Source organism: Brassica napus, chromosome A8 (assembly GCF_020379485.1).
Source record: "Brassica napus cultivar Da-Ae chromosome A8, Da-Ae, whole genome shotgun sequence".
In the NCBI taxonomy this organism is placed as follows: domain Eukaryota; kingdom Viridiplantae; phylum Streptophyta; class Magnoliopsida; order Brassicales; family Brassicaceae; genus Brassica; species Brassica napus.
In genome coordinates this window covers 14,890,219-14,904,828 of record NC_063441.1, presented here as the reverse complement: position 1 = coordinate 14,904,828, position 14,610 = coordinate 14,890,219, and the positions used below count along the sequence as shown (strand labels likewise).

The 14,610-nt window shown below is 30.3% G+C and overlaps 1 protein-coding gene across 1 annotated transcript; it reads right to left on the bottom strand.

Annotated features, from left to right (window-relative positions):
* Positions 1–4,374: 4,374 nt before the first annotated feature.
* Positions 4,375–5,427, bottom strand: LOC125576944. The gene has a single exon (XM_048737493.1). The coding sequence runs from the start codon at positions 5,425–5,427 to the stop codon at positions 4,375–4,377; it is 1,053 nt and encodes a 350-aa protein (XP_048593450.1).
* Positions 5,428–14,610: the final 9,183 nt, after the last annotated feature.

Below are 14,610 nucleotides of genomic sequence, written 5' to 3'. Positions count from 1 at the left end.
CGATTTAAAGTTACATAAATAAATATAAAAATAATAGTCTTTTGAAACCTTCTGCATATATCTAAATTATAAAAATAATTAATTGTAATAGTTGGTTATTACATTTATAATATTATCTGAGAATTTCATATTTATTTAGTAAATGTTGAGTCGTTCTATAATTTATATAAAATATTTCTGAAAATAATAAGAGTGAATTAGGCCAAAATCATAAAAGAAGTTACTAATTAAGTAACTACCCATAAGACAAATTGTGTGGGGCTTAATATTCAACCAAGAAAATTGAAATGACAAAAGAGTCCTTCTAGCTCTTAGGAAACATACAGAGTAGGCCTAATAGCGTAGGTTAAAAAAATAAAAAGACTTCGGAAAGATGATAAGATGAATAATGATTAATCTAATATTTATTCTCCCTCCCCCTCCCCCGTGAGGGTGGCTAGGCAAAAATTGGCAAATAAAATACTTAATAATTCTAATACAAGGGGCTGCATGGAAAGGAAATCGCAGCAAAAGTCTTCGTTGCATGCAAAAAGATTGTATGGGGGGAGAGAGACAGAAAATTCATGTCAGGGTTTGTCTATAAAAGGAAGCCAATCGGCAAGCTCTCGCCATAAACACTCACACAAACTACATACAAGAAGTTAACTTATTTATTGCCATGGTAAAAAATGCAGAAGATTGTATGGGGGGTGGGGGGAGAGACAAAAATCTATGATGAAACCCATGGTGAAAGTTATCAAGATAAGAAAGATGAGAGCACGAGAAACTTAAACTGTATTCATTAAATTAATGAAGTCATGTACAGGGAGAGTATTTATATACAAGTATACACGTGTCTCTAGTATCTATACAAGTATATGAGACACTTATTATACGTAATACACCCCCCTCAAGCCTCTGGAACGGAAGATAGAGATGGTGAAAAGAGGCTTGAAACAGACATACGACAGAGAATGGAATGAAATGGTGATGGATGAAGTGGTTTGGTGAAGATATCGGCATGATTATCTGCACTAACGACATGTATGAGCTTGATGAAACCACGCTTGACCTGATCACGAGTAGTGTGGCAGTCAATCTCTATGTGTTTCGTGCGCTCGTGGAAGACAGGATTAGTGGCAATGTGAATAGCAGACTTGTTGTCACAGAACAACTTCGCAGTGTGCTGAACCGTGATCTTCATATCAGTAAGTAGCTGTTGCAGCCAAATGAGTTCACATGTTGCCAACGCCATACTGCGGTATTCAGCTTCAGTACTGCTGCGGCTCACTGTATGCTGCTTCTTGCACTTCCAACTAATCAACGACTTACCAAGGTATACACAGAAGCCAGTAACAGAACGACGTGTATCCGGACATGAAGCCCAATCTGCATCAACAAAAGCATTAAGGCATGTCTCCGAGTCAGCTGCATAGAAGAGGCCCTGACCAGGATTAGACTTCAAGTAACGCAGAATGCGATGAGCAGCACGAAAGTGAGCATCCGTCGGAGCAGATAAGTACTGACTCAGGCGATGAACAGCATACGTGATATCGGGTCGTGTGATGGTGAGATATAGAAGACGACCAATCAACTCTCGATATGAAGTTGCATCTGGGAGAAGTTCTCCAGTCTTCGAACTCAGAGGAAAAGAAGGATCCATAGGCACAGCACAAGGTTTAGAAGCAAGTAAACCAGAGTCAGCTAGAAGATCAAGAGCATATTTCCTCTGGGAGACCGCAATGCCCGTAGAGTTTCGCGCAATCTCTAAACCAAGAAAGAACCGAGCTGGACCCAAGTCCTTGATCTTGAAAGACTTATGAAGCAACGCCTTAACCGCTAGAACAGCGTCTTGATCATTGCTGGCAATAAGAATGTCATCGACATATACAAGTAACGCAATGAACGAAGAACCATTAATCTTCACAAAAAGAGAGTTATCACCAGGAGAGGGTGAGAATCCATCAGCTAGTAATACCGACGAGAAGCAATTGTACCATTGTCTGGACGCTTGTTTAAGTCCATAGATGGATTTATTAAGTCTGCAAACCGGGTTAGGAGGAAGAACGTCACCAGGAGCTGGAGTATAACCCAAAGGGAGACTCATGTAAATTTCTTCATCCAGATCACTATGCAAGAAGTCAGTAGTGACATCCATTTGATTCAAACTCCAACCATGAGCACCCGCAAGACTCAGAATAAGCTTCACACTTGTCATCTTAGCAACAGGAGAAAACGTATCAGTATAATCAAGACCTTCCTGTTGAGTGTATCCTTTGGCCACAAGTCGTGCCTTTGGTCTTTCCACTGTGCCATCTGCATTATACTTGATGGTATAAATCCATCGACAACCCACAACGTTCTTCCCGGGAGGCAAGGAAACCACAGTGAAAGTGTTGTTGCGTGACATCCCTTCAAACTCTACATTCATAGCCTTAGTCCAGAAATCAGATTTCACAGCTTGCTTAAAAGATGTTGGTACTGTCTCCAAAGAACAAGTAAGAATAGCATCTTTGAAAGAATGTGAAAGTTGATCATATGATAGGACTGAAGAAAGAGGATAAAGTGGAGAAGCAGAGGAGAAAGAGGAAGATGAAGTAATATGGGCAACAGTATGATTTTGTAAAGCAGCTTCCATTGAAATGAGAGAACAATGATAATCAGAAAGATAAGTGGGTGCTTTACCTGTTCGTCGTGGCCTAGCAGTGTCCAGTGAAGCTTCAGCTGGTTCAGAAGTCACAATCTCAGGTACCAAAGGGACACTTGGAACCGACGATGAAGATGCAGATGAATGCATATGCACAGGATTATTATCATGATTAGGAGTATCAACAACAACAGGGACAGGTAAAGGCAAGATAGATTTTGCAAACAAGCTGTCAGGTTGAGAATCAGAGGGGATACTTTTGAAAGGATACTCAAGCTCATGGAAAACAACATTTCGTGAGACAAATACAGCATTAGTATCAATATCAAGAACCTTGTAACCTTTGAAACCCGAAGGATATCCTAAAAAGACACAAGAAGAAGCTCGTGGAGTGAACTTAGTTCTATCTTTCTGTAAAGTGGAAGCATAACATAAGCAACCAAAAGATCGAAGGAAATCATAGTTGGGTTTCTTACCAGTCAGTTTCTCATATGGAGAGACCTTACCAAGCACCAAAGAAGGAGTACGATTAATCACAAAAACAGCTGTAAGAACACAATCACTCCAATATTGAATAGGAATATTTGATTGAAACATGAATGCTCTTGCAACGTTTAAAAGGTGTTGGTGCTTACGCTCAACAACAGAGTTCTGTTGAGGCGTGTAAGCACAAGAAAACTGATGTACTATACCATGATCTCTAATCAAATTGGAGAAAGCAAGTTCTGGTGCATTATCACTTCGAATCATTTTAATATTTGCCTTATACTGAGTACGCACAAGTTTGACAAAAGATGGTAATATAATAGAAACATCACTCTTTGATTTCAACATATAAATCCATGTTACACGAGTATGATCATCAACTATTGTAAGAAAGTATCTATACCCTTCAACAGACTCAGTAGAAAAGGGACCCCATATATCTAAATGAATTAGATCAAATGGTACCTTAGACATATTATTCTGATGAGGGAAAGATAGTCTACGCTGTTTAGCCAAAGGACAAATTGAACAGCGAGGAAGATCAAGTAAAGACGACTTCTCTAACGAAAGATCAGCAGACATATGTTGTAACTTGGCAGAAGATGGATGTCCAAGGCGATGATGCCATAGAGAGCCATCAACCTTCAAGGATCCACAAAAATTCACAGCTGGAGTAAAATGTTGATCGAGTATGTACAAATTGTGAATCACAGAGCCTCTACCAATCATCAAGCCCTGAGTATGCTCCAGAATATGACAAGAATCAAAGTAAAAATGAGCAGAATGATGATCACGATGTAACAGACTACTCACACTTATGAGATTAAAACGAAACGAAGGAACATGTAAAACATTTGTTAAAATCAAAGAATCAGACAAATGAATGGTTCCAGTATGAGTTATCGGTTCCTTTGTGCCATTTGGAAGTGAAACTGTGACCCCTGTAACAAGTGAAACTGAACTGAACAAAGCCAAGTCAGAACAAACATGTGTGGTAGCTCCACTATCAATGATCCAAGAGCCAATAGGTAAATGGGTTGAAAGAGAGGAAAGGGTTTGATGTTGAAAAGTCAAAGAAAAATTTTCATATCGAAGGCTAATGGAAGGAAAAGGGACAGTACCACTTGAAGATTCAGCAACCATGAAACCTTTATCTGTAATAGAAGCATTCACGTGAGATTGAGAGGGAGTAGCATCCACACTACGAACTTGAGATTGTAGCTGCTGGATGAGATGCTGAACTTGATCTGGACGGAAAGAACTCAAGTCCAAAGCCATTGGAGAAAGAGTCGATGAAGCAACAGTGACATTGGCACGTTGTTAGACTTCACATATGACTGCACAGGCTTAGTTGACTGAGTTGATCCAGACTGAGCATTCTTCTGAGAATTATTGTTGTTATAGAAACGATGGCCAGGAGGGTAGCCATGCAGCTTGAAGCACTTCTGAACAATGTGTCCAGCGATTCCACAGTGTGTACAAATGGGACGTGGACGAGAGTGATAGTTATTGTTCACAGCTGCACAAGCCGCATTCTCAGAAGATCCAGTGTAGACATGAGAATCAGATTCATTTGTAGAATTCTGAAACACAACATTATCAACACGCGTTGTAGGCTTGAGACTCTTCTGTCTTTCATCCTGAGTTACCATATTGAACACTTCTTCCATTGAAGGAATAGGCTTCATCATGAGGATGTGACGACGAGTTGCTTCATAAGCTTCATTCAAGCCCATCAGAAACTTGGTAACACGGCTTCGCTGCTGCAACTTTTCCCAAGACAAAGCCGCATTGCACTCACACTTACCACAAGTACACACAGGGAGATCAACATAGTTTTGATATTCTTCCCAAAGTGTGACAAGTTCAGTGTAGTAAGTGCTGATATCCATAGAGCCTTGCTGAATTATACTTAGACGTTGCTCAATCTCAAACACCCTAGGAGCATCATCTTGCTTAAAACGAATCATCAGATTCTTCCAAATGTTTTCAGCACTAGACATAAACAGCAAGCTCTGGCCTATCTTCTTCGAAACAGAGTTCATCAACCAGGTAGACACCATATCATTGCACCTAGACCAAGCACCGGAATCTTTATGATTAGGAGGAGGTTTCAAGATCGTACCATCGATGAATCCCAATTTGTTGCGGACGTTGAGAGCCATACGAACAGAACGACGCCAAGCGTGAAACTCAGCTCCAGAAGTAAGACGATCGGTGACAAGAGCCAAACCAGCATGATCGGAGTTGTGAAGGTAGTAAGGATTCTCGTACTGATCAACAAGCGGACGTGTAGTGACCGGAGAAGACTCCATCGTCGAAAGAGGCGAATCAAGATTCCAAGATGATCTTCAAAAATGAGGAAGAAGCTACGGAAACAAAGCGAATCGGAGATCGAAGAACAAAGTCAACGAAAGGAGTCGATATGAAGCGAATCGGAGCTCGAATCGGAAGAAATCGAAGCTCAAAGAAACGCAAATCGAAGAACGACGACGAAGTAGACAAATGTGATCAGATCCAGCACTCGAACGAAGAAGACGATGATGAAATCAATAAGAAGAGAGGAAAGCGAAGCACTCATGATGTGATTCGAAGCTCAAACGCAAAGAAAAATGGCGGAAAGTTTGTTACGCTCTGATACCATATCAAGATAAGGAAGATGAGAGCACGAGAAACTTAAACTGTATTCATTAAATGAATGAAGTCATGTACAGGGAGAGTATTTATATACAAGTATACATGTGTCTCTAGTATCTATACAAGTATATGAGACACTTATTATACGTAATAAAAGTTGCAGAGATTTTTCACAACAACTAAAAGAAAAAGACGAGTTATTTACTGTTTTTCCATTCATTAAGCTAGTTTTTTTGAAGGATGCAAACACGTGAAATGATGGATATAACTAGTTTGCTTTCCACCTGACTATGCTATGTTATTGAATTAAACACTAGAACTAATTCGATATAGTATTTACATTAGATGTGATGGATAAACTAATTGTTAAACAGTATTATATATATGTTATCAGTCTTAACAATGAATTTAAAAGACTAACCTAAAAGATAAATTAATGTAAATTATTAGATATACCATATAAATAAATTGTTATATGTTATTCAATATGTTAGCTGTATAACAATAAATCTCTACTATTAATTTAAAAATACATGAAAAATAGTTATAACCATATTAAAAACTTTTGAAATTTTTATATCAAATAGGACGGAAATTTTAATTGTTATACAATATTAATATATATTTTAGCTAGCTAACAATAATTTTTAATGACTAAAATAAAAGATAAATTGTTACAAATAATAAATATATTGGATACATAAATTGTTATATGTTATTAGATATGTTAGCCGATTAAAATATTTAGATTAAATTGTAAATTTTGGTATTATGTTTTTCGTGTCAATAATATTGTTTACAAGTCAACTAATATCCAAACACAGATCAAAGTTCAGCATTATTCCATTGTTTACAAGCTAATTCGGTCGTATATGAACTTTTTAACACATCTAAACTTTACATTATCCGACTAAGTTAAACTAATATCCAACACACAAATACAAAATTTAGCATTATCCATTATAAATTAGCAATAATGTTAAGTAACAAAAAAAAAAAGAAAAATAAAGTAAGCAGAAGAAAGCCACGTTTCTCTTTCATCACTCTCTCTTTGTTCTCATCTTCGTCAACTTCCTAATCATCATGTAAAAAAACAGAAGAAAGAGGAACAAAAGATTCATCGATGACTTAAGGTCACAGTAAAAATAATTAATTTGTAGAAAAAATAATTTATGGATTATACCAAATCAACTATTTGAATCTAGCCTTCTTCTATCACCGGTCCATGTTCCGTAAGATGATGATTTCTTTGGACCATTGTCAACTCTTCCCCATGAAGCCTAATCTTCCAAAGGTTTTAGCTGCTCGCATGTTTGGAGTTTACGGAGCTGGATCTTTGGCAGACGAACAACAGATGAGAACAGCAGTGAAAATTACATTTATGTAAAAATCAGACAGAATGTTCTTTTTGTGGTGATTTAGAAAGAGATGAAGAACGATGTGGAGAAAGTATAAACAACTTAAATTAAATTTGAGTTTCGAAATTATGAATACATCTCTCTGGAATTGCAAGTGGGTTTGGAAGAGAAGAGAGAGAATGATGCAAAATGAGTTCAATATTAAAAATAAAAATAATAAGAAAAATAGAGGAAGGAAAAGAGAAGAATAGATGTCTAAATGTAATTTCAATTTACTTTAAGCAATATGGGTAGCAGGGTCATTGCACTTCAAAAAAAATAGTGGGGAACATTTAAAATGTGTATCTACCTAAATACTAGATAATGTTTGTGTGTGTAGTGCAAATACTCAAATAATAATATATTATTCTTATTTTATGTTTGATTTTGTATATATATATTTTTGGATTGGTCTAGTTATTCATTCTGTGGGTATAATATGTTACATATATTCTTCCAAATTAAAATATAATTTAATCTAATTCAACCAAATCGAATTAATTGTATTGTATTAGTTTGGCTCTTCATCTTAAATGTGTAAATCTATTTTTTTTTAATTGGGTATATGTTAAATTGTAAAATAAATTGATGATAGGTACGAAGGTGCATAAAAACATAATCGATAAATTTTAAAAAGGAAAGATTATTTTTTACTTTAATATCAGGATCATTTTTCTAAACTTTCCTTTTTATTTTTTATTTTTATCAGCAACAAAACAGACTCATATAGACTATGTGAACCATCTCGGTAACTCTGCATTAATATGAATGACAAAAGACGGTTGTTTTCTTGCACTGCGTGCTAGACTGTCCTATTATAAAATCACATTATATTGATAAAATATGTATTTTAAAATTTTATTAATTTTTTGATTTAATATATATTTTATTTGAAAAATATAAAAAGAGAACTTAAATAAAAAAAAAGAAAATAAAATTTTTATTTATTAAAGATATATTAGTTTATGTTATTTAAATTATTTTTGTAATAATTTGACAAATAGGTTGATTTAAATAAAATGCTTCCCAACTTTGGGGAAATTACATGTTTACCACTTTTATGGTACCACTTTTCATTTTTACCACCACTAAAAAGACATTTTCAAAAAGATCTTCTTCATTAAGTGGCAAAAGACTTTTATGACCTTGTTATTTATATATATAATAAATTATTATTAAATAAAAATAAAAAAATTAAAAAAAGTAAAATTTTTTTATGTGTTCGAATTATACTTTTTCAAATTTGAACTTTTTTATAAATTTTTATTTTTTGAAAAAAAATTCCGAATTTTTTTTTCTTTTTTTCAAATTTATTTTTGAAAAACGAAAATTATGTTTGAAACTATTTTTAAAAAAAATTTATATATATTTTAAGTATTTATTTATATATTTATTAGAATCCTAAATTTCACATTCCAAAAATCCTACCCCACCCCTCGACTCTAAACCCTAAGTCTAGATTAGTTAATCTTAAGGGTATAATTGTCTTTTACTCTTCATTAAAAGTTAGGGTAAAAGTGGTTAGTGTAAACATGAAAAGTGATACTATGAATGCAGTGGCGGAGCCAGCATCCCATTTTAGATGGGTCATTTACTAATTAATTATGTAAAATTGTTAAGAAAATATTTAAGTGGGTCAAAAGAAAGAATTAGTCTTGAGTTATGGGGTTCAAACTAAAGGCTTTTAACCAAATATTCTGTAAACTACCTAAAATATATAAGTGAAATTCATGTTTATAAGAATCACCGGGGTCAGCTGACCCCCCTCCCACCCACATAGCTCCGCCACTGTATGAATGTGCTATTTGTGGCAATTTTCAACTTTTAATATATACTAGAATTTGATCCGCGCGCCCGCGCGGATATTTGTTTTATTATTATTATTATATGTTTAGCTTTTTAATATTAATCACTTAATTGTTTAAGTTTCTATTATAAATTTGTATGCTATTAAGTTTTGACATTTATTTGTCTTCTTCAATGTGGTTAGATTCTGAATTTTATAAGTTATGAGTTGTGTTTTATTTTTTGTTTGGGTTACTACCTTTTATTCATTTTAGTTTTATAATTATTAAAATTAAAACGTAATTAGAGTAATAAAAACACTGTTGAGTTTTATTAAAAATATATTATATTTTGATTTAAGGTTATATATAAATTCAAGTTTGATATTGGGATTTTTTTTTAAAATAAATACATGTTTAGACAGAAACATTATAAAATATAGAGAAATTCCCTAGGATAAATTTTTTTAAGTTTTTATCACAAAATAGCCCTCAATGAAGAAAATGACCAAAGTAGGTTTTATTAAAAGGTAAAAATGTATTTTTACCCTAGGGTTAACTAATCTAGACTTAGGATTTAGAGTTAAGGGGTATAGTTTTGGGGATATGATCAAATTTTAAAAAGTAAAAATTTCAAAATAAAAAGAAGCTATTTTGGTTATTTGAGAGAATTGCCTAAAAATATGAGTAGATTTTCAAAAAAAATAGTTAGCCAATAATTTAAGTTATTGAATTTGGCCATTTAGAAATGATTCAAATTTGGTCCATATATCAGAATTACAATTTCATATGGATCATTTACTTTAATCTAATGTACTATTTTTTCCTGGAAATCTAGACTAAAAAAATATCAAATTTGAATTACACGTTTGTCAAAAAGAATATATTGTAATATAAAAATTTAAGAAGTATTCCTATAAGTTATCTACATAAATTATATTTGGTTAGATAATGCCTATATATATATACTAGGTGATTTTCCCGTGCTCATGCACGGGTATAAATATTTCTAAAGTAAATATATTATAATAATTGATTGCTACTTACATTTAATATTAAATTAATTTATAATTTATATGCATCATTAATATTAATAATATTATATTATTTGAATTTTTATATATGTTATATCCAATCGGTTTTGTTGTTTTTTTAGTCGATTTAGTTATCATTTGGGTAAATTAGATTGCATATATGAATTCAACTGTAATATTTTTTATTTTGTATATTAAAATTTTGTTTAATTTCTTATTTACATTTAGGTGGTTGTTATCTTAGATATATAAATATATTTTATGAAGATTATGTATAACTTAAGATATATTGTGCTTAGAATGAAATATAAAAATAAACTAAAGTGTATGATTCCAAAATACATAAATTAATGTAATGAAACAATAATATTCTGAAGTCTCATTTATATATATAAATTTTACAAAAGAACTAAATTGTAACAGTTGGTTAATATTTTATTTTCAATTTTAATATTTTTTGAGTTCTCCTATGATTTATATTTATAAAATAAATTACTATTCTTATAAAATTATATAACCTTATCATGGTTAAATCTATGGTTTTAGATATAAGTTGGATTAGTCGAATCATTCATGTTATGAGTATATTGAGTTACATATATTCTTTCAAATTAAAAATGAAGTATAATTATTTTTTTATTATAATTAAGTCAAATGTGCATGTATTTTCATAACATTTGTCAAATTATATGTTGATGTTTTTTTTAAAAAAATATTAGAAAATAAAGGATGATCAATATGAAGTTACATGTGTAAGTAGCTGATACATTTTTGAAAGCTCATGTACACATATCAATATTTACAGTAATTAAAATATTTTAAATATTCTAAATAACTTTATGTGTTTGATTTATTGATAGGAAACTAAAATCTATTTGAATAATCTTAAAAATGAGAATTCAGATTTGCTTTGGTATTTTGATTATGGTTCAATTAAGTTCCACAAATACAAAAACATAAAATTTAAAAGCATATTTAATATTAAGAAAACATAAATTTAATAATGATAAAATATAATATATCTACCTCATTAAACTATTTTGTAACTATTTGATCAAACGATGTTTATTATAGAATTGTTTTTTAGTTTTTTTTAATATCTCTTAAAAATAAGCAGTAAAAAATTGTGATTGTATTTAAAACTAATATTATATAAGTAAAATATAATTTATAGATATTTTTTCCTGTAATTGAAAGATATTATAGTCAACTAAATTTATGAAACTCTTAAAAATAAGCAGTAAAACAATTGTGATTGTATTTAAAATAATATTATATAAGTAAAATATATTTTATCGATATTTTTTTGCTGTAATTGAAAGATATTATAGTCAACTAAATTTATGAAAAATAAATAAAAAATTTCAATATTATTAATTATAAAATATTTTTAGATAATTAAACATATATTAGTTTATGTTACTTAATTATTTTATGTAATCATCTAAGAAAATATATAGGTATATAAACATATTTTTATTAATTTGAACTTTTTTTGTATTGTTTAAATTATGTTTTAGAAGAAATAATATTTCTGTTTCAAATATCAAGATTATATGTGTAAATTGTTTTTAATGAAATCATGTTATATAGAAATTTATAATTTTCATCTAAGAAAATATAGTATAAAGAAAGTACTTTATTAGTTCAAAATAATATTTTATGTTATTTAAAAATATTTTTTAAATGTAATATTACTATTTTTTGAACTTTCCTTTTTTTATGAAATCATATTATATATACATATATTTTCGTTTACAATTCTTTTTTTTTTTAACTTTATAAAAATTTCCTTTTTATTTTATTTGTATATTACTAAATAAAATAATAAATAATAGTATTTTAAATGTAAGTTAATTCATTAAAGATATCAGTGTAATCCATCATCGTGAGAGTTAACGTGAGAGCGACATATAGGAAACTGACTTCTCAAATAATATTATAGAGATATAGTCATGATTAATAGGAAGATATTCATTAATCTTAAGAATATAGCATATAAGTTTTTTCGAATTTGAGGACTGTCTAACCCGAGTAAAAGGAGGCAAATTGATTTTTGATGAATATTGTGAATTGTCTTGCTTAATGATTATACTATGGTTTGTTAAGTTGACCGAACTATTGAATTGACATGGTTAATTTGTTCAAGTTGTTAAAGCCGATGGTTTATTGAAGATGGTATAGACGTAACGTTTGGTTAATTGTTAAAATTAAATTTGGGTGGTTTGATTTAAGTGTTAAACATGGTTTAGGCTAGTAGCATATTCTTGTAATATTTAAGGATAATTGAGGGTTAATTTCTATTTGTACATTAGTTTTAATAGATTAGATACTATGTTGTTTAAGATTATCTTTTGAAATGGAAGATTATTTCTTTACTTTAAAATCAAGATTATTTTGTGAACTTTCTTTTTTATTAATCACATTATTTATAAAAGATACTTTAAGTTTTTAAAGTTTATAATTGTCTTTATTATATAGATTATTTGAAAAATAAAATAAAGAGAAACGAAACATAAATATAAAAGGAAAAAATAAAATACAATAGATAATAATGATAATTAATATATTGGATTCATTAAGGGTATTGTTGTAATTAACCATTGTAAGAATAAATTAATGTGAGCCGGATATGTATGAAACTGATTTCTCAAATAATATTATAAAGATGTGAAAGAAATGAGAGTTTAAGAACACTTTTTAGACAACATGAGACAAATATGAGAGTAAATCAAAATCTCTACTTTTGTTATATTAGAAAAAGGAAAACTACATCATCAAACTGAGTTTAGAACTGAAAAAGTGGATGTTAACATGTGTTCATGACCAGTTGTGGTTGCAATTTCTCATCAATTTTGATTGACGACTTTGAAGTGTCAAATGCACTCGATTTTTTCTAAACAATATATTTCCTCAATGTATAATAAACTCTAAAAAGATATATATAAAAAAAAGAATAAGAAGTCAGTACCAGACTATAGCTTTATAACATTCACCACAAAAAAAAACATCATTTAGGATATTTTTTAAACTTACAATTGAATAGTTGAGATGATACATCAGATGATGATGTAATGCAAAGACTTAAAACTACATAAAGAAGAACATATTAATAATGTGGAAAAGCAAAGAAGAGTAACAACATAAAAAACTGACTACAAATTGAGAAAAATACTTGGAACTGAATGAAACTTCACGTTTGTTAGAGAAATCTTAGTATTGTGTATATCGCGAAGAAACATGAACCATCATTATAACTACACAAATTTGGCATTGACCATTCCTTACTAAAATGCATGAAAATTTAGCAAATCATATTCATAATTCAATAGAATACCTCTAACTACAACCAATATAAATATCACGTATAACTAATCTAGTAGTTCTTCAACTATAAAAAAGTTCATGTAATAAAATGGGTAGATTGGAGACAAAAAATCAGTTTCTTAGATCTAGATCGAGAGTTCGAGTCAAAAGCATTGCGGTGGAGTGTGTATGTAATTTATTTTTCTCATTATCACTTTTTATAGTAAAAATGTAAATATTATTTTTCACTTTTCAAGTTCTATGTTATTTTTTTATTTACATTTAATAAACTTTGTATCAATTTATCAGATAAATGACATTCGCATTCATTGGAAATACAAAGCTCAATTCATTTTGGATATATACGAGTGGTATTATTCCAATGGCAAACTAAAATATATGAGTAAAGTCATTAATTTTTGTTTTTTGTTTTCATGAATGAAAATATGTTTGACAAAATCGTAAGGTATGTTATATCATTACATAAAAATAAATTTAAGTAGATATCAAGAAAATATATGCAAAAGCTTTAATATGTATTGTTCTTTCAAAGAAACTGAAAGAAATGATCTTCTAGATTATAAAGAATGACAAGAGTGGCAATTACCAATTGAAGATCTTGTTTTGTTGGCAGTACTTGGTATTAAAGTATGAAAATATTGTTATTCTATCTTTTACATAATCTTGTAATATTGTTACGTATGTTGATTATAGCATCTTAATATCTTATTGTAAATATATTTTTGTAGACGCTGCCATGTATGCTAGCTAGAGATGATCATGAACTCATAATGTAGATATTTCAATTATTGATTATAACTTATTCTTCAATTTTGCGATAATGTATCTCAGCATTTGATGACAATTTTTCCGAGATTATTCTCTCAAAGTCGAATCGACTAGAGGTCTCAACGTCTGAGAAAAACGAAGTGAGATGTTTGACACTTGACAGTTCATAGTTAATGCATACCAAATAAGTTTGCAATTTTGATGAAAAATGTGGTAGTTTTATATTTGTTCTTAAGAAGTAACATTTGCAATTTCTTTCATTGGTATCTATTATGTTTGCTTTTACGAAGCAATTTTTAATAAAATTTGATAGAATCTATTTTTTTTGTGCTGATTTCAGATAGACCATATGACTATACACAAGCAAGACTAGACTGATAAATCAATTTCAGTAGAAGATCAACGACCTTATAGTAAGATGATTCCATTCTTTTAAATCATTTTATTATTGTTTTCACTTAAAAATATTATTGTGATCAAAAGTTTAGAAAATTATTGAACTGTGACGTATCCTGCAAATATAAGTGATGTATGTTTCATTAATGAAATTG